Here is a 20,897-nt window from a genome sequence, read left to right as displayed (position 1 = left end):
TGCACAAGAAAAAGACTACTAAACACACAAGCTTCCACCAGAAGGCCTTCTTGTGAAGTAGACCACATGCATAAGCATGCATGTATCTGTTTCTGCAAATGCTGGTCACACCCGTCTCTGGCTGCTGAACCATACTGCGAGTAACTGCTCGTGATGGGTGAATCAGTCTGGGTGGTGGGCATGAGGAGGAGGCTGGGGCAGGTAGGGCAAGAGGGAGAGCAGAGTACAGGTGTTGGATGGTAAAGTGCTATTTGTAGGAGCATACAAAAATAAGGTGATGAGGGGGTTGGGCAGTTAGGTGCAGTAGGAAGTTTAGCTGGTGGGTGGGAGGGAGTGCGGGGAAGGAGAGAAGGCAAGATACTTTGGGCGCTCTTGAGAAATAGAAGGTTGTGTGGAGATGGAGTGGGAACAGGGGAGCAGTTAAGTGTGTGAAGGACAATGACCAATGAATGAAGGTTGATTGCAGGAGAGTTATGGAAACATAGGCTATAGTGAAGGGAGGGTTCCCACATGTAAAATTCAAAAAACTGGTGTTGGTCTGGTGTCCTGGTCTGAAAGTTTGGACAGCCTTCCAGACGACAGTTGCGAGGCAGTGCCCTTACAAAGTGCAAGCTTGGTTGTAACCACCAAAGCACTGCGTGCTTGCTGTACCTCCTGCACCAGCCTGTCTGCACTGTCCACTGATCGATGCTGTTCAACCACCACTGTTGAGTCAAACTCTTCAGCCTTCTTCTTGATGACGGTGTTGTGATTGGTCACTTTCAGGTGCATCAGTGACACCTGAGCAGCCAGTCTTGCCACGTCAGTGCTACCAGCAGGGATGCCTTCTTGCACTTCCTGTTTTGTGTAGCACCAATGGGCAAGCTACCCTGATCATTCTGCACACTGAACACCTTATGGTAAGGATGGACATCACTGAACTGTTTGCCATTGGCCTTCAGATCAGACTAGCCCTACTCCTAACTTGCAACACATTACAGTGCATGAGCTTTGGGCCATGGTTCACCAGGGATTTCCTTGCACCCCCAAGTTTCTTATTGATCTCAGGATTGCCTTTCAGGGCATTGATTTCAAAGTCTACATGGGTATTTATATGATCAATCTTACAATGTACTCATCTGGGCACCAGGCTTTGGCCCTACCCTTTTGCAAGTTGGTTGTGTATGGTGACAGTTGTATGCCCCTCAGATGGTCAATTCATCACTACAGCCACAAATAAGATGGTTACATGGCTGCCAATGCTGTAAGTTGTCAAAGTTCATTCCAATGGCAACATTTTTAGCCTGGATGCTTTTTCAGTGTACTGGTTCTCCATCACAGATAAAGTACACATCATCTCTGACATTGTTCCCTTCCAGGAACTTAGTGACTTTTGTGCTGCTTTTGCACATGTTTGAGCCTGGTTTTGGGTGTGCCACACATTTCTTTACATCCAGATGCAGTGCCCTCATCCTGTCATGTCCATCCTCTTTGTCTCCTTATGGACGGCCGTTACGCTAGAGCTTCATTGCCCTAAAGATGATGGGGTCATATAATTGGTCAAAACCAGTGCTTTGCCCACACATCTGGCTGTAGTCCAGCAACCAAATGGTTCCCTCTGGCTTTGTGGAGATTTCACGTTGGCAATCAATGCGCAAGCTCTCGTGGAAACCTGCACCATACTCCGTCAACAGAACATCTTCTCTCAGCTTGTTGGAGGTGAATGTTTTTCTACAATAAACCTCACTGATCCTTGCTTACATATTCAACTCGATGAGGAATTGCAATACATTGTCATCAATAAGCCTTTTGACTTATACAGTTACAAGTGTTCACCTATTGGAATCTCTTCTGCTTGAGTGCTCTTTCAGAGATACCTGGTACAGTTAACTATGTCCATCCCAGCTTGTTAAAAATACCTGGATGACTTAACTGCTATGGGTGCTATGCACCAAGACCAACTCCATAGCCTCCATACCCTCTTTACTACACTGCGTGATGAAGGGCTAAAGTACCATTTGCACAAATTACAGTTTTTCCAGGACTACCTGGGACATTTTCTCACCAAAGAAAGGGTTCAGCCCACTGATGGTAATGTTTCTGCTGCTAATTATCTCCTGCATCCAAAAAACCTCCAACAGTTGCAGGCTTTTTTTGGGGAAAGTGAATTATTATTCAAAGTTCCTTCTACAAGCAGCACACATGAGGCACGCTCTCGACCAGTTGTGGAAGAAAGGCATTCTGTTTCACTGTCAGCATCCTGTGAGCAGGCCTTCACACAGCTGAAGCATATGTTAAGTTCCACATCCTGCCTTTTTCTCTGTTGTGCCCCCTTGTTTTGGCTTTGTATGTTCCTCACTATGGCATTGGTGCAGTGCCGTTTTGATGATTGTATGGAGCAATCCATCACCTATGTATCCAAAACACTGATGCTTGTGTAACACAGTAATTGCCAGATGGAGAAAGAGGCACTGGCAATCAACTTAATTGTGAAGAAATTCCACGTGTGTGTATTTGGGTCCATGGTTACACTCATTGCAGACCATAATCCACTCTTAGCGCTCTCTGGGCCTTGCTCTTGGCTTCCCAAGTGGATGGCCCAGAGGCTTCAGTGTTGGGCTTTTTTCCTTGCCTCCTAAAACTACACTATCCGCTACGAGCACACAGAACAACTTGCAAATGCAGATGCCCTCTACAATTGCCCTCAGGACGAGACCCGGCGTTTGACCAACTGGTACTCCCCTGTTTTCACATCAACATGGATCAACATCATAACTTGGGAGAGTTTCCCATTGCCACTACTCATGTGGTGGCAAATACACGCCACAACCCCATCTTGCAGTTTTTCGTACACTATGTCCTGCATGGGTAGCCAACTTATTTTTCAAAGTCTGGTGCTCACTAGCTCTGGGGAGGGCTCGCCTCTCTCACAGCTTTCCCATCTTCTCTGATGGCCTCCTGCTGGATGCAGGGACAGGTATCCCTCATGCTGTCATCCTGACTACCTTACATACTCACGTCTTGGACCTCCTCCATCGTGGACACTGGGGTATGTCCCAGATGAAAGCCTGTGCCAGGTGACATGACCACTGTCCTAGTCTGACAAAGGATGTGGAGGCTATGGTGAGCTACTGTTCTGTCTGTGCTAAGCATAGGCTGCTCCACTCCAGTCTTTAGCCTCTGGCTGACTCCCAGTGGCCCTTGGGATTGCATTAATTTAAATTTTGCTGGCCTCTTCCCTGGCGAGATGTGACTTATTGTTGTAGATGCTTATTGAAACTACCCTACACGGTCAGCACGGTGGCCACCACCACCACTGCGGCCACACTCAATGCCGTTCCACAGATTCTCACCATTGAAGGGCTTCCCTGCACCATCGTTGCAGACAATGGGCCCCAGTTTTACATCTACAGCATGGGAACAGTTCTGCACTGCTAATTGCAACAAACATCTGTGTAGCCCTCCATTTCACCCCTTCTCGAATGGCAAAGCAGAGTGGCTGACGCACACACTTACGCAACAAATGTTGAAGGCCATGGGTGCATATAACAAGGCAGCAGCTCTCACAATGTTCCCAAGCCACCTACAGGTCCACTCCTATCCATGACCACAGCGCGACAGAACTCCTTCACAGTTGACAGATGTGTACACTCCTCCATCTTGTAGCACTCCAAATCGAGGAACCCCAAACCTGACATACTGGATGACATCCTCCTGGTTCATCTGCTAAGGCATGTTCGTATGGGACAAATACCTCACGGATGCCAGCTACTGTGGTGGTGACTCACGTGCAGCACCATGAAACGATTGATACCCCGAGAGGTTTGGTGAGTCGGCACATGGACCATCTTTGCCCTGCCTCCAGCCTACACCTTCAACAGAGGATAATTTTGAGTTGGTCTCCCTGCCCTCACACGTCCCTTCTCCTCATGAGTACTATTTTCACTCCAGAACAGTGTTAGCAGCTCCCGTAGGCATGAGTATGGAGGTTGAAACATCACCACTGCATCACTCTGCACCTCGGTCACCAACCACGCTGCAACACCCCAGCTCAGTGCTTAATGTCTAGTGTTCCTTCTCCCAGCTGGTGGCTTCCACTGATGGGAGACCAACTGTTGACCTCCAAAAGTATTCACTGGGGCCGTTTGGGCCCTATGCACCCATTTTGAGAGGTGGCCTATGGTGTCCTGTTTAGACAATTTGGACAGTCTGTCAGAAGGCAAGGACATAAATGATAGCCACTAGGGGCCACCTTCATAACCAGTGAGTGCTTCTGTCACCGCCACAATGCTGTGTGCGAGCCACGGCTTCCGTGCCGGCCTATTGGTACTTGCAGCGGCTCTGTAATGCTGGCAATGCAGTGGCTCTGTCAGTTGAGTTCTGACTGAGCTCTCGTCTTGTATACCTTACGCACTGTTGTTTGTTCTCGAACCTCACCATGTTTCGGTTCTCGATCTGGTTTACTCTATAGACTTGTCTACTGCCATGTGCATTCATGGTGGTTGATGTTATCATTTGCCATTTCTGTCTGTGGTTGCTGTCATTGTCCTGGTTGTCATCCATATCTTTCTTAATATGGGTTTGTGGCCCTCACTGTCTGCACCCTTGGCCAGTCAGCCTGTGGCTTCTGATATGATCGCCATTCCTAGAGTTGGTAGGAAGCACATGTCAAATGCTATGATGCAGTCCTTAAAATAAATAACACATTGTTGGGCAGCATGCTCAACAACTGTGTGATCCAGTTGTTTTTTGGCACAGTTGGTCATCCGTCAGACAGCTTGTTGGTTGTCATGCTCAAGTAGAACACAGCACATTTCTTGCAGTTTAGCTTGTATATCACAGTACTTGGTTCACAGGTAGCCTTGACTGTGTTGCCTCTGACAGGACTGGAATAGGTGGTGGTGGGAAGATGTATGGCACACGTCTAGCATCCAGTTACATTATAGGTATATGGGCCATTAGACAAGGGTTTGGGAGCAGGGGTTGCATAGGGATGGATGGAGGTATTTTGTAGGTTTGGTGGGCGGCACAATACCGCTGTTAGAGGTGTGGGAAGAATAGTGGGTAGGACATAGCTCATTTCAAGCCATGGTGAAAGGTCATGTTGGAGGATGTGGCTCAGTTGTTTTGGTCCTGTGTGGTACTGAGTAACAAGGGGAATGCTCCTGAGACTCAAAGAGGTGGTGGGTGACTGAAGAGATGTAGTAAAGAAGATGTCTCCAGTCGCTCACCAGTTCCCAAACTCCCACTGTACAGCCACAGAGGAGCATTCCCCTCATGTCTCAGTACCACCGAGAACTGGAACCGCCCCCCTGCAGGTTCAGGGTTAGAATAGGCCCGCAGTATTCCTGCCTGTCATAAGAGGTGAATAAAAGGAGTCTCAAATGTTTTGGGCTATATGTGATGGTCCGCTCTCGGGTTTGACCCCCATTTTTCCAAATACTTCCAAAGAGTGAGCCAATTGGCGAGGGGCACCTTTCATGATGCGTTGTGTCCATCGTGCATTGAGACCTTTAGCCAGCTTTCTCGTCATCTCATTGTAGTCCCGCTCATTCACCATCTCTTGGGCAAGGATGCATTACTGGATGCGATTTTCACCATACACTGTGCAGTGTTGCTTGCAGAGATGACGATCATGGACTCCCTTGCTCCTAATATCTAGCATGGTAGCCAGTCAGTTCTGGTGGGACCACAATGTGCCCTGATGGTTGTAGCCCACTGACAACACAGGGATTAATCTGCTGATGCTTGTGCTGTTAACTCCGGACATATGCCAAGGAGTAGATGCCTATCTCCTTGGGGCATCCGGACACTTCGCAATGGCCATCCTGCCAGGTGGCCCTTGCTCAGGCTGGGTGGCACCCATGGGGAGGGCCCTTGTTCAGAGTGGGTTGCATCACGGCGGATGAACTGCAATGAAGGGTGGTATATCATCTCTTGCTGGTGGCCAGCTACCAGCAATCTCTAAGCATCCTCGAGCTCAATTCAATGTTCAGAAATATGATCCCAAATCGTTCCCTTCTCTGACCACACCGTGGGAGGAGTGTAAGGCTCAGGATTGCAGTGACACTTATTCGCCCAGGCTCCTAGTTTGTACAAGAGCTGATGGGGAGTCTTTCATGTCAACAAAGCATAAATTCTTCATAGAGCATTTAGAGGACAAGTTCGGGGAGGTGGAGGGCTTGTCCAAAATGCGCTCTGGATCAGTATTGATAAAAACAGCATCCTCTGTCCAGTCATGAAGGTTACTTAGTTGTGACAAGTTGGGAATGTTTCAGTTACCATCACAACCCATAAGAGTGTAAATATGGTGCAGGGTATTATTTTCCATAGGGACTTTCTTTTGCAGTCTGATGACGAGATAAGAGACAATTTAGAGCATCAGGGTGTTCCTTTCGTCTGACGCTTTCCTTGGGGTCCAAAGGATAATCAGATTGCTACCAGTGCCTTCAGCTTGGCATTCAAGGGTGATACATTACCAGAGAAGGTCAAGGTGATAGTCTGCCACTGTGATGTCAAGCCCTATATCCCTCCCCTGATGCAGTGCTTGAAGTGCTGGAACTTCTGCCATATGTCTTCCTGCTGTACTTCCAGCCTCACATGTCGAGATTGCAGATGCCCATCACATCCCAATACTCCATGTGCCCTGCCTCCCATCTGTGTCAACTGCAGAGAACCTCATTCACCTTGCTCACCAGACTGCAGGATCTTACAGAAAGAGCAAAAAATCATGGAATATAAGACCCTGGACCGACTGACCAATGCTAAGGCTAAGGAGGGGACCCTTGGGTCCCTCCCTTGTCAAGTTCCACAAGTGGGTAGGATGATGCCCGGCAGTGGCATAAGAGCCCACAAGCAGCTGGTCGTGGGGCTTCACGATCCTCCTCTGTCTCCGAGACAGAATCGGTGAAGTCCTCCAAGCCAATGAAACCCAAGGAGCAGTGAGAAAAGGCACCAAGAATAAGACCTATAAGAAAGGAATTTTCAGAGGCACCCACTCCACTGCAACATAAAAGCTCTGCATCTGAGGGCGAGGTAGAGATTCTGGCGTCTGCTGTGGACCTAGGATTCGCTGGAATCTCGGATGCAATGGCTGTCACTCACACAGATACTCAAACAGTGGCAGCAGGTGACCCAGCGGCGTAATCTGCTCCTCGGTCCTTCATGACTTTCTCGGCCATGGACAATGTCATCCTCCAGTGGAACTGCAGCAATTTTTTCCGCCATCTTGCTGAGCTCCGACAACTTCTCAGCCGTCACCCTTTCCTCAGCATTGCTCTTCAGGAAACTTGGTTTCTGGTGACGTGAACCCCTGCCCTCCATGGCTATCGGGATTATTACAGGAACGGGGCAACTTATGAGAGGGTAACTGGTGGCGTCTGCATCTGTTTCCATCACTCCCTTCACAGCAAGTCTGCCCCTCTACAACCACCTTTAGAGGCTGTCGGTGTTTGGGTGTGGATGACTCAGGCCGTTAGTGTCTGCAGTCTCTATCTTCCACCAGAAGGTGATGTCCCACAACATGTCCTAGATGCACTGATAGCCCAATTGTCACCACCTTTTCAGTTACTGGGCAACTTCAACGCCCATAACCCTATGTAGGGTGGGTCAGTGGCAACAGGCCAAGGCAGCATTGCTGACCAAGTATTGGCACAGCTAGACCTTTCTCTCTTAAATAATGGTCCTGTCACACATTTCAGTGTGGCGCATGGCACCTCCTCAGCCATCGAACTTCCGATCTGCAGCCCTAGCCTATTACTGTCTGTCCTATGGGGTGTGCATGATGACTTGTGTGGTAGTGACAACTTTCCTATCCTTCTGTCACTGCCACGGCATCACTCTTCTGGGCACCCCTGCAGATGGGCTATGAAAAAGGCTGACTGGGACTTGTTCACATCCATTGCCACTATTGAGCCTCTTTACGATGATGCCATTAATGGGGTGGTTCACTCGGTCACAACCGGCATCGTTTCTGCCCCGCCCTAGGGGTCGGGGGGTTAGAATAGGCCCGAGGTATTCCTGCCTGTCGTAAGAGGTGACTAAAAGGAGTCCCTCCCCCTCAAGGGGGTAGTTTGCATCTGCGTTTGGAGACGGACGGTTCCACGACTTATATTTGTGGTCATTTTGGTTTTTCACTTAGTCTGGTTTCTACCTTCCTTTGTTTGGTTCCTTTCTTTGTCCTTCTCCCTCTCACTGTCTTCCTTAATTTTTCCCTTGCCTTCTTCTCCTTGCCTTCTTCTCCTTGCCTTTTTATCCATCCTCTGGTCTCCACCTCGGCGTTTGAGACAGTCTGTCCTTTCTCTCCATCTCTCCCTTCATTTTTCCTCTTCTTCTTTCCTCCCTGTGCGTGCCTCAAGGCCAACCCACATGTTGGCACGTGTAGCCGGTGATGGGGTAACGCGTAATTCCCTGCCCTGGGTAGACAAGTAAAACACACACGTACCCCCTGGTAAAGGCCAGGCCCAGGGAGGGGTGATTGCCTGAGCTGATACCTTCTGAACATGCCGATTGGTCCCTCCGTCTGTTTCTCGGGAGGTGTGACCTGAGGTGTAAACATTCACCTAAGGTGGGAGTGCCCTCTGAGAGGGTCCCCACAAGGAAGGAGCGCGCCATCGGAGATGCTGGCAATCATGGGGCATTCCTCCGCAATGGATTTCTCTCCATCTCTCTCGACTTCTGCCCAAAAACGGAAACTTGACCAGCCACCAGTGACAAAAGTACTACCGCCTGCCCCACAGTTCCTCGTCGTTTCTCGATCTGAGGACGGAAAGGATTTCTCCTCTGTCAACCCATTCGTTATACAGAAGGGCGTCGATGCCATAGCCGGATCTGTCAAATCCTGTACCAGGTTGCGTAACGGTACCTTATTACTCGAAACTGAGAGCGCCTTTCAGGCACAAAAACTGCTTTGGGCCACACTCTTGTACACGTTTCCTGTCTGGATGGAGGCTCACCGCACTTTGAATTCATCTCGTGGTGTGGTCTATATTCGATCACTTGACGGATTGACTAACGAGGAGATTCAGTCTTTCCTCGCTGAGCAGGGCGTGATGGCTGTCCATAGGGCCATGAAAAAGGTCAACAATGACCTTGTACCGACCCGGACACTTTTCTTGACCTTTGACAGTGTTCAGCTGCCATCGCGTATCAAAGTGGGCTACGAGGTTATTTCTGTTCGCCCCTATGTCCCGACACCTACGCGCTGCTACCAGTGTCAGCATTTTAAACACACTCGCCAGTTTTGTTCCAATGCGGCTAAATGTGTCACTTGTGGCAGGGATGCCCATGAGGGTGACTGTCCACCTCCGTCTCCTCATTGTGTGAACTGTCGGGGTGACCATGCAGCGTCCTCCCGTGACTGTCCCATCTACAAGGAAGAACGCTGTATCCAAGAAATTCGGCTCAAAGAGAAAGTGTCCACCTCGGCTGCTCGCAAGCTATTTGCTAGTAGAAAGCCTGCGCTGCTCCCAGCGGGAAAGTACAGTACTGTCCTCACCTCTCCTCGGACTACCAGGGAGGTGGCGACGCAGACATGCGATCTGACCTTCGGCACCACAGTCATCCGTTCGGCCAGTGCTAAGATCGCGCGGTCGACGTCTCCTCTTCCTCCCGTCACCCCTCCAACACAAGCACCTTCATCAGCTTCTGCTAAGAAGAAGATCCAGAAATCAGATGCACAGGCCTTCAAGAAGGAACCGTCCCGTGAAGACTTCCTACGTACCTCACACTCCCAGCCGTCGACCAGTACTTCCACTAAAAGACCTTCCAAGAAGGCTCATAGGAAGCACAGTTCTCCTTCTCCTCCATGGCGCATTTCTTCTCCTGTGCCACCCAGCGGTTGCCGTCCCAGGCTGTCATCCGTTTCGCCTGGCCGCACCGCTGGTAGCCGAACATTTGGCCGTCCATCGGCGGAGGAAGCTTCTCCTCCCGGCCATTTTAACGAGATGGCCGATGAACCTATAGAACCAATGGACGATGACTGTCCGCCTACTGATAGCGGCGGCAGTACTTGCTCGAAGCCAGGCCCTCAGCGGCCTTCGAGGTGACCACTTTTTTCATCTTCCTTTTCTTCTCACGATGGCACTTATTCACTGGAATATTCGCAGCATTCGCTCCAACCAAGAGGACTTGAAGTTGCTGCTTCGCTTGCACTGTCCGCTCATCGTAGCTCTCCAGGAAACGAAGCTCTGCCCATGCGATCACATTGCCTTGGCACACTACACCTCTGTGCGTTTTGACCTACCCCCTGTGATAGGTATTCTGGCTCATGGAGGGGCTATGTTGCTGGTCCGGGATGATATTTACTACGATCCCATCACATTGCACACCGGCCTGCAGGCAGTTGCCATCAGAATTACTCTCCCCACTTTTACATTTTCTATTTGTACCGTTTACACTCCATCGTCGTCTGCCGTTACCAGGGCAGACATGATTCAACTTATTGCTCAGCTACCTGCACCATTTTTGTTAACTGGAGACTTCAGTGCCCACCATCCCCTTTGGGGCTCTCCAGCATCCTGCCCGAGGGGCTCCCTGTTAGCAGACCTTTTCAACAGACCTCAGTCTTGTCTGCCTCAATACTGGCACCCCTACTTTTCTTTCGGACACAACTCACACCTATTCCCATTTAGACCTCTCTACATGTACTACCCAACTACCACGCTGGTTTGAGTGGTATGCCCTTTCTGATACATATTCGAGCGACCACTTCCCGTGTGTTATCCATCTCCTGCATCATACCCCCTCTCCGTGCTCAGCTAGTTGGAAAATCTCCAAAGCCGACTGGGGGCTCTTCTCTTCCGGGGTGACCTTTCAGGATCAAACCTTCACAAGCTGCGATAGTCAGGTCGCACACCTCATGGAAGTCATTCTCACTGCTGCTGAATATTCCATCCCTCACACCATTTCTTCTCCAAGTCGCGTACCGGTCCCCTGGTGGACCGCAGCATGTAGAGACGCTTTACGTGCTCGTTGACGTGCTTTATGCACCTTTAAATGCCACCCTACAGTGGCACATTGTATCATTTATAAACGATTACGTGCGCAGTGCCATCGTATTATTAAAGAAAGCAAGAAAACCAGCTGGGCTGCTTTCACAAGCACCTTCAACAGTTTTACTCCTTCTTCTGTTGTCTGGGGTAGCCTGCGCCGGCTATCTGGCACTAAGGTCCACTCACCAGTTTCTGGCTTGATGGTCGTGAATGACATCCTTGTGGCCCCGGAGGATGTCTCCAATGCCTTCGGCCACTTTTTCGCAGAGGTTTCGAGCTCCTCTCATTACCACCCTGCCTTCCTCCCCCGAAAACAGGCAGAGGAGGCTAGGCCACCTAACTTCCGCTACTCGAATCGTGAAAGTTATAATGCCCCTTTCACCATGCGGGAACTCGAAAATGCACTTGCCCGGTCCCGGTCCTCCACTCCAGGGTCTGATTCTATTCATATTCAGATGCTGAAGAACCTTTCTCCTGCGGGTAAAGGTTTCCTACTTCGTACTTATAATCGCATCTGGATTGAGGGACATGTTCCCGCATGCTGGCGCGAGTCTGTTGTTGTACCAATTCCTAAGCCGGGGAAGGACAAGCACTTGTCTACCAGTTATCGACCCATCTCCCTTACCGGCTGTGTCTGTAAGGTGATGGAGCAAATGGTTAGCTCTCGTTTCGTTTGGCTGCTCGAATCTCGGCGCCTACTTACCAATGTACAATGTGGATTTCGTAGTCGCCGCTCTGCTGTTGACCATCTGGTTACCTTGTCAACCTTCATTATGAATAACTTCTTGCGGAAGCGCCCGACTGCGGCTGTGTTCTTTGATTTGGAGAAGGCTTACGACACCTGTTGGAGGGCGGGCATTCTCCGCACCATGCATACAGGGGGTGTTCGCGGTCACCTCCCTCATTTTATTCGTTCCTTTTTAATGGATCGACAGTTCAGGGTATGTGTGGGTTCTGTCCTGTTGGACACCTTTCGCCAGTAGAATGGGGTGCCACAGGGCCAGTTTTGAGCGTCGCTCTCTTCACCACAGCAATCAATCCAATAATGGATTGCCTCCCAGCTGATGTATCAGGTTCCCTTTTCGTGGATGATTTTACCATCTATTGCAGCGCGCAGCATACATGTTTCCTGGAGCGCTGTTTTCAGCGTTCTCTTGACCATCTTTACTCCTGGAGTGTCACCAATCGCTTCCGTTTTTCTGCTGAGAAGACGGTCTGTATTAACTTCTGGCGCTACAAAGAGTTTCTCCCACCGTCCTTACGACTCGGTCCCGTTGCTATCCCATTCGTGGAGACAACAAAATTTTTAGGTCTTACATTTGACAGGAAACTTAGCTGGTCTCCACATGTCATATTTGGCTGCCCAGTGTACCCGTTCACTAAATGTCCTCAGTGTTCTCAGTGGTACGTCGTGGGGAGTGGATCGAACCGTCCTACTTCGCCTGTATCGGTCGATCGTCCACTCCAAGCTGGAGTATGGGAGCTTCGTATACTCCTCTGCACGGCCGTCCATCTTACACCGCCTGAACTCCATACAACATCGGGGTTTATGTCTTGCGATCGGAGCATTTTATACTAGTCCCGTCGAGAGTCTTCATGCTGACGCTGGTGAGTTGCCACTGCCCTACCGGCGCGATATACTGCTTTGTCGGTATGCCTGTCGCCTACTGTCAATGCCCGACCACCCGTCTTATCGTTCCTTTTTTGACGACTCCGTCGATCGTCAATATGGGTTGTATGTCTCTGCCCTGCTACCCCCTGGAGTTCGCTTTCGTCGCCTCCTTCTACACCTTGATTTTTCACTCCCTGCAACCCTTAGAGTGGGAGAGAGCCACACACCACCTTGGCTCCAGACTCAGGTTCGCGTCCACCTTGACCTCTGCTCGCTCCCGATTCAGTCTACCACTCCCGTTTTGTCGAACTTCGTTCGAAGTTCATTAATATGACCTTCATTTATACAGATGGCTCTAAGACCAATGACGGGGCCGGGTGTTCTTTTATTGTCGGGGCACAAAGTTTCCAATATCGGCTCCATGGCCATTGTTCGGTCTTCACAGCTGAGCTCTTTGCCCTCTACCACACTGTTCTTTACATCTGCTGCCACCGACATTCTGCATATGTCATCTGCTCTGATTCCCTGAGCACCATCCAGAGCCTCAGTGATCCGTATCCGGTTCACCCTTTCGTGCACTGGATCCAACACTCTCTTCAGCAGCTGGTGGACGACGGTTCTCCGGTTAGTTTTATGTGGGTTCCTGGCCATGTCGGTATCCCTGGGAAGGAAGCGGCAGATGCCGTGGCCACGGCTGCGGTCCTCCAGCCTCAGACAGCTTTTTGTTGTGTCACTTCATCAGATTGTAGCAGGGTCATTTGTCGGCGCATTTTATCGCTGTGGCATGCCGATTGGGCTGCACTTACGGACAACAAGCTTCGGGCCTTGAAACCTCTTCCTGCGGCTTGGACGTCCTCCTCACGCGCCTCTCGGCGGGAGGAGGTAGTTTTGGCCCGGTTACAAATTGGACACTGGTGGTTCAGCAATCGCCATCTGCTGACGGCTGCGCCGGCGCCGTTCTGCCCATGTGGGCACTTGCTGACGGTCCGCCATATTTTAACGTCCTGTCCAGATTTTACTACACTGCGTCTTGATCTTGGCCTGCCATGTACTCTCGATGCCATTTTAGCAGATGACCCAGGAGCAGCTGCTCGCGTTCTTCGTTTTATCAAATTGACTAACCTGTCTAAGGACATTTAATTATGCTGCTTTTTTTTTTTTTTTTTAATACCATATGCCTGTTGATCTTTTATCGTGTTTTCCCTTTTAGTTGCTGTTTTAAACTTGTGCCTCGCGGTGCATTCCTAACGTAGTCTGGGCGCTAATGACCATTGAAGTTGTGCGCCCTATAACCACAAAAAAAAAAAAAACTGTCTTGATAGAAAGTGAAGAAACAGAAACAATTCCTGATAGTCACTGGTACATTAGATAGGCTATAGTCATGGTTCCATTTAAATGGTCTGAAGCTTAACATATCAAAAACAAACTTGATTCAATTCAGAACCAAATAGCTAAAATACCAGGAAATTAGTATAAATCATAAAAGTGAAGAGTTAACAGAAGTGCATTCCACCAAATTTCTAGGTCTACACCTCAATAAGAATTTAAACTGGAACACACATATTGAGTACCTGTGCAGCAAACTGGGTAGCTTTGCATGTGCCATGCATGTTTTATCAGGTGCTACTAACATGTCCACTCACAAAGTAGCATATCTAAGTTACTTTGAATCAGTGATAAGATATGACATTATTTTCTGGGGGAGCTCCAATAATATATCTCATGTACTGAATCTCCAGAAGAAAATTATCAGAAATACGTGCACTGCACAGCAAAGAGGGTCATGTCTTCCATTATAACAGAAAGTAAAAATTTTGACTGTCCCCTCCCTATACATATACCAGCTAATGATATTTTTACACAACAAACGGGAATTGTTCATTAAAAACCAATTTGATCATCCATACAGTACAAGGAATAAAGGTACTTTATGCTTCCTGCCCATAGGTTGAAATTATATGCTGAGACCCCATGATATAAGGGCACGAAAGTCTACAACGAACTTAAAGGCAAAAACATTCTAAACATGGAACTAGGAATACTAAAAAAGAAGTTACATGAAATTCTTTTACACAAATGATATTACTCATTAGAAGAATTCATGGAAGATGAACTGATAATTTGAGGAGAATCCAACCACAAATTGGCATTATATAGTGGGGGAAAAAAATTGTCCATTATCAAGAAAGATATTTACCCAAGCTGGAAAATAAGAAAACATATACTGCTACATAGACTAAATATAGTTTTAAAAATTAATATTAGATTCTAGTTTGTTATTTTTGACATGTTTCCTGTACCATAATCACATGATTTGTAAGTGTGTGTTAAGAGACTAATAAATCACAATTCACAATAGTTAGGTTTATGTTGTTCCATGTCTTGGGGAGTGATGACCTCAGATATAAGTCCCACAGTGGTCAGAGCCATTTGAACCATTTTTAAGGAAATAAGGTCTGGCTTGCATGAAGGGAATGTGTTAGGATCCTCAAATTTTATGGTAATGAGTAGAGAAACAAAATTAATAGACATTGTCTTTTCACTGGTGAGTTATCTGTGATGTACTGCATAAATATTGTCAGGTGTTAGTAAACTTTTGAAGTGATGCAGTGGTTGTCAAATTGCTTTGAATGTGACATAGTATAATATTAAGTAATTTTTGTAAGTTTTCTAATTTTTTTTCATATAACTTATATAGAACCAATTTGTTTCAGAGATACGAAATCCTCCTCCATGATTGGTGCCCAGTGCTAATAGAGGGACAACTCCATTTGGAAGGAATCAGGTATAGTTAAAGGACACTACATCTGATAATGACCATTCTTCATTTATTATTTTTTTTTAAATTTGCTTTTCCCCTTAGATTCAGATGTGTATTTAGAAATGCTTGCTGTTTTTCTTCTTACCTCCAGTCCATTTTGCTGATTAGCTTCAATGTTCAAAAAGATCACAAATAACTGTGATGCTGTGTGGACAAAAATAAAATTGAGTTGATCACAATCTTAATCTCTCTTCAAAAGGAGCCTCACACATTGTTGGGGTTCCATGATGAATACTGATGCCACCTATTAAAAAAGTAATTCACATACCAAAATGAATATGTTTGAATAATTAGTTATGGATATTCAGGTCAAAACATGGGAAAAAAAGGAAAAATATTTCTAATTTTCTGGAATATTGTGAATTTTCTAACACTTACTTACAGCAAGGAGAAGAGTCTGTTGATATGGAATTCCACTGTACCCATTTGTCTGTTTACATCCAAACTGACAATAAAAATACAGGTGTGATTTTACAGTGTTTGGCAATATCTTAGATTTTACAATAACTGCCAGTACTTGACTACAAAGGGAAATTATCATTTGTTCATCACTGAAACAGAACGAGGAGACCGATGGTGTGTATGCAAGTATTAAGGTACGCATTGGATCTCTTGCATCTGGAACTTTTCAAATCTACCTTCTTTGTGTGTAATATCTTTGCCTATTTGTATAGTGCATACATATGAGGCACTCTCCATTTTGGAAGCTAACTCAGTAGTCCTTTGATTACTGAAGAACACACTCTTGTAGCAGCAGTCTTCCTTTATCAACAGCCATGTGATAATATTTTTGGGATAGAGAAAGGAGTGAGCATGATCAGTATTAGTTCTTGTTTCTATTAAGACCTACATTAGAAATTGGCAAATCAGGGTAAAAAATCTATAATCAGGAACAAAAAGAAACCACTGCAGCAAAAACATTTCACCATTACATACTGCTTCTGGATGCTGTTCTTGCAATACGTGTTGAATTCACTGTACAGATATAATGGTATATAATTGATAATTTGTCAACATATATCATATCATAGCACACAATAACGTAAAAATTTAGCTATGTTAGATTCACTTGAATGGTATAGTTCCTAAATGAACCAGCAGGTAACTTTTATGTTATATTTTACTCAATCTTATTTTTTTGTGAAAAGCTTATTACATTGGATAATCACAAAGACTGGTTGTGGGTAATAGATGTGGTAGTGAATGAGAATTTCCAGGTTTAATTTAAGAATGATTTGTTCATGGTACAATTTCACAATGAAATGTTGTTTGGATAGCCAGTGAAAGATCATTCATGATCACTTGAGAGTAATATGAATCCTGAGGGAAACCTCATCCTGAGTCACTGTTAGGTGAGGTGTCCACGGGGTGGGGCAGGGGGCAGGGGGCAGGGGGCAGGGGTGCTGGAGCACACTGTGTGGTTTACTGTGAAGTAGTGTGGTGGTGGTGCAGTGTAAAATGGAGCATCCGGGCTGGTCCCTGGCAGTTGAGATTGATGGTTATGAGGCATAGACTGTTCATGGCCTGGCACTGAGGAAACAACTGAATACTGTCACAGGAGCTTGCACTTCACTTTAAGTATCCATCAGGTGGAAGTGTGTACATTACAAAGTCACATGCAGAAGGAGTGTGCTTCCTCAATAGCAGTGCCACCCGTTTCCTGAAGCCTGTGCTACTCGGAAACCTGACCGGTGCAACCAGGGCGCACCTGTATCTACTAGCATATCAACAAACTGTTTGTACTGTATCATGTCCACAACGTACAATGCCTTTGAGGTATTTATAAGTATTTACTGGTGGAGAGATGCCTTTGGGGTGAGGGTAGGCAAACTGTTTTGGGGGAGACATAGTGCTGGAACCATAATGTAGTCAGCTTGCAGCTGATATACAATTGTTGTAAAGAAGGTGATGAGATATATGATTAAAAGTAATAAACATTGTCCAGTTTGGAACCACACAAAAATCTATACATATGATTGGTGAGGATGAAATTAAACATCACCAAAAATGAGAATCTATTGTGGCTTAGAACACAACCTTTAGAGCACTCATAAATGAACACATGTTAAAATTACAGCTAACCCTATGCCCTACTTAAATGTGCTTGAAAAGCACTGTATATTATTGTTGAAAGTCATCAGTCTTCAAAAAGAACTCGGGCTGAGCACTTCTGTGTAATGTATTTTCCATGTCAATCAATGATTTGACTCGAGTAGTGGCAAGTTGTACATAAACAAGTAGTATACCTTTGCTTCATTGGATGTGAAGGATAAAGACAAATGTGAAAACAGATTTGAGCAAGTCCAGTAATCAATACATAGTTATGAAATATATTTGATAGAAGATAAAGAGAAGTAATAACCAAATAGTTTTCTGTAAATCAAAGTAGTTTAAAGGAGTCTGTCCCCTCTAATGTGTCCACAGTATGCTGACCATTTACAGCCCTGTAGTACAGCATATGAACAATGACTCTAAAATACCTAACGAGCAGAAACTTGAGGTGTGTATCATGCCTTGTCAGTGATATTTTATTTCAAACTTGACAGGAGTAGCTGCTCCTAGTAAATGACATTCCACATACGGGCAGTTTTTTCTGCTTTTTAAACCCACCACTGGGGCACAATTTTTGTAGATTGCAACAGACATCTAGTGACATCTGTATTTTTCCCGCTGTATTTTCCATAGCAGTGTGGCAACTTCCATTATTAAAGAGCACGTGTGTGCGTGTGTGCGTGGGGAAGAGAAATAATGTAGAATCAATTTAACTGAAACAGATTTCATGTGCTGCTATGGTACATCCTACCGTTACAGATCAGCACCATTACTGCTATGAAAGGGGGATCAGTATGGCACTCCTCAGTGTCCAGAAGAGTCAGAAAGCACAGGATTGTATTCTGCACAGCAGAACAAAGCATGTTCTTAGGTATACTCGCTACCTGTCTCAATGTGCTGTGCTTCAGATCAGCACATGTGTAAACCCTGTCCTTCAGGTAGTCCCACAACCATAAATCACAGGGAGTGAGAGCAGCTGATCATGCCGACAAAGCATTTGGAAACAATTGGTGATAATTTGATCATTTCAAATGCGTTTTGTAGAAGCAGATGAACTTCATGAGGCAAGTGCAGTGGGGCCACATCTTGTATTAAAACTGTTGATTTCAGTATGTCTCTCCTGCAGGACAGGTATGATGTTCTGGCAAAGCATACAGCATCTGGCAACGCAAGGATACAGCATGTAGGGTGCTAATGCGACTGGTTATAAAGTGCTGCTAGTGTTCAGGATCTGCACCAGGTCAAACTATAGGAAGTAACATCAAAGTAGTTTAGAGGCAGGCTGCCAGATATCTTACCAGTAGACTCAAACACATGCAAGTGTACGTGTTACAGACATGCTTTGGTAACCCAAATGAGAATTCCTGGAGGGAAGGACCATGAAGATAACATAACATATGAGAAACTAGGCATCGTATGAAGGCATATAGAGTGTAATTCTTCCCCCCCTCTAACTGTCTGTGAGTGGAACAGGAATCGAAACAACTAGTAGTGTCACAGGGTACACTCTTCCATGCACAGTATGGTGGCTTATGGAGTATGTTTGTTGATGTGGATGTAAATGTAGAACCTGTCTCACTCCCTGCTCAACCATTGATTTTGTAACTGCCATTTTGATTCTGCACAGATTTTAAATAAGCTTTTTGCACTTTGTGGCCGGCCGAAGTGGCCGTGCGGTTAAAGGCGCTGCAGTCTGGAACCGCAAGACCGCTACGGTCGCAGGTTCGAATCCTGCCTCGGGCATGGATGTTTGTGATGTCCTTAGGTTAGTTAGGTTTAACTAGTTCTAAGTTCTAGGGGACTGATGACCTCAGCAGTTGAGTCCCATAGTGCTCAGAGCCATTTGAACCATTTTGCTCTTTGTGTTTTACCCCCTACTACCTTCAGAATTTCAAAGTATTCCAGTCAACATTGTAAAAAAAAAACCTTTTTCCAAGTCTAGAAATGCTGTAAATGTAGGTGTGTATTTCATTAACCTCTCTACCAAGAGAAGTTGTAGCGTCAGTATAGCCTTGCATGTCAGTGTATTCATCTGGAATCCAAACTGATGTTGTCCATGGATGGCTTCTACCAAGTTTTCCATTATTTCATAAATTGTTAGTTTAGTATTTAGTAACTAAACTGACAGTTCAGGAATACTCACAACTGTCAGCACCTGCTTTCATTGGGATTGAAAGTATTGCATTTTTCTTGAAGTCTGAGGGTATTTCACGAGTACCATAAATCCTGCACACCCGATGGAGTAGTTAAGTCGTAGATGGCTCTCCAAAGGCTATCAGCTCCTGAAAGTTTGTGGCCTCAATCTGTGATAATCCACTGTACTCAAACCTTCCATCCAACAGTTTCCATCTCCTCTATCATATTATTTCCTTGCAATTATCTCCCGCCCTCTCATGTGCTACCATCTGCTAGTGCACCTGCTGTCTTTCGGCTTCCCTGCTCCACTCCATTCTTGCTCATTTCTGCCCCCTCCCTCCCTGCCCCACAAGCTAAAAGCTCCCAACACTGTGCCTGGTACCTGCACACTCTGCCAGACAGTGCTCTTGTCTCCTCACCCATGCACTACTTCTCCCTTCAACCCCACCCCCCACTTGTCCCCCCCCCTCCCACCACTGGCACGCCCCACCCCTGTCGGCAGCCCCACTCCCACCCCAGTATTACTTCTATGACATGGTCAGACATTGCTTTGTTATAATTAGTGCCATCATACTGAGGACATGAGAGAATGCATCAAGCATAGGAATGTCATGTCCAGAGTGTGACTTCAGGCAACATGAATGCACACAAAACAGATAAACAGATGTGGGTGTATGCTGGCCAGATGAGGCATGTAACGTTGCTAGAAGTGTAATAGTGACTCCTACATGGCTAGTGGAATGGGAATACAGCTGGCAGTAAGAGAATGAAGTTTCACATGAGGGGAAATGTGGGTGATGGTAGCCACTGTGTGGTGCGGGTGGCACTGAGGGAGGTGACAGGGTGGAGAGGAAGTGGCCTGGACAAGTGCAAGGCACATGACTTGAAGCTATTAGTAATAACAGGAATTTGACTGTTGAATGAGGTCACAAAGTCAGTGTTCAACAGGCCTCAAAGTGAATAGGATAGCCATTTAGGAGCGAAGTTGCAATTAGCTATTGGGTTTGAAAATCACAATTCGTCTCCATAAACAAAGTGCCATCACACAAACAAGAGCAGGATTTTACAGTGCCTGCAATTGCATCAACACATTTCTGAATAATAAATGGATTAACTATAGCATAGGACTGACCTCCTCCAGTATGTGATCCATTAGCAAATGAGGTGCATCTGGGAGATTCCAAGAATCTTAGCCTTATTCTGTTTACTTTTACAAGACGTAGACTGAGATGTAAACATTTTCCTTTTTCACTGTTGTATCTGTTGAAATGGTGACCAGGCAGTCTCATTCTGAGAATGTCTGATG

General features: G+C 46.4%; 1 protein-coding gene across 1 annotated transcript in view; it reads right to left on the bottom strand.

Annotated features, from left to right (window-relative positions):
- Positions 1 to 519: 519 nt before the first annotated feature.
- The window catches only part of LOC126209996 (uncharacterized), a 133,703-nt gene continuing 113,325 nt past the window's right edge, over positions 520 to 20,897 (bottom strand). The window contains exon 4 of the mRNA XM_049939104.1: positions 520 to 837. Coding sequence (XP_049795061.1) covers positions 520 to 837 — 318 coding nt within the window. The remainder of the gene's footprint in view (positions 838 to 20,897) is intronic.

The sequence above is a fragment of the Schistocerca nitens genome, chromosome 10, assembly GCF_023898315.1.
Source record: "Schistocerca nitens isolate TAMUIC-IGC-003100 chromosome 10, iqSchNite1.1, whole genome shotgun sequence".
Lineage (NCBI taxonomy): Eukaryota > Metazoa > Arthropoda > Insecta > Orthoptera > Acrididae > Schistocerca > Schistocerca nitens.
The sequence above is the reverse complement of the archived record's forward strand: the minus strand, read 5'-3'. Positions and strand labels throughout refer to the sequence as shown.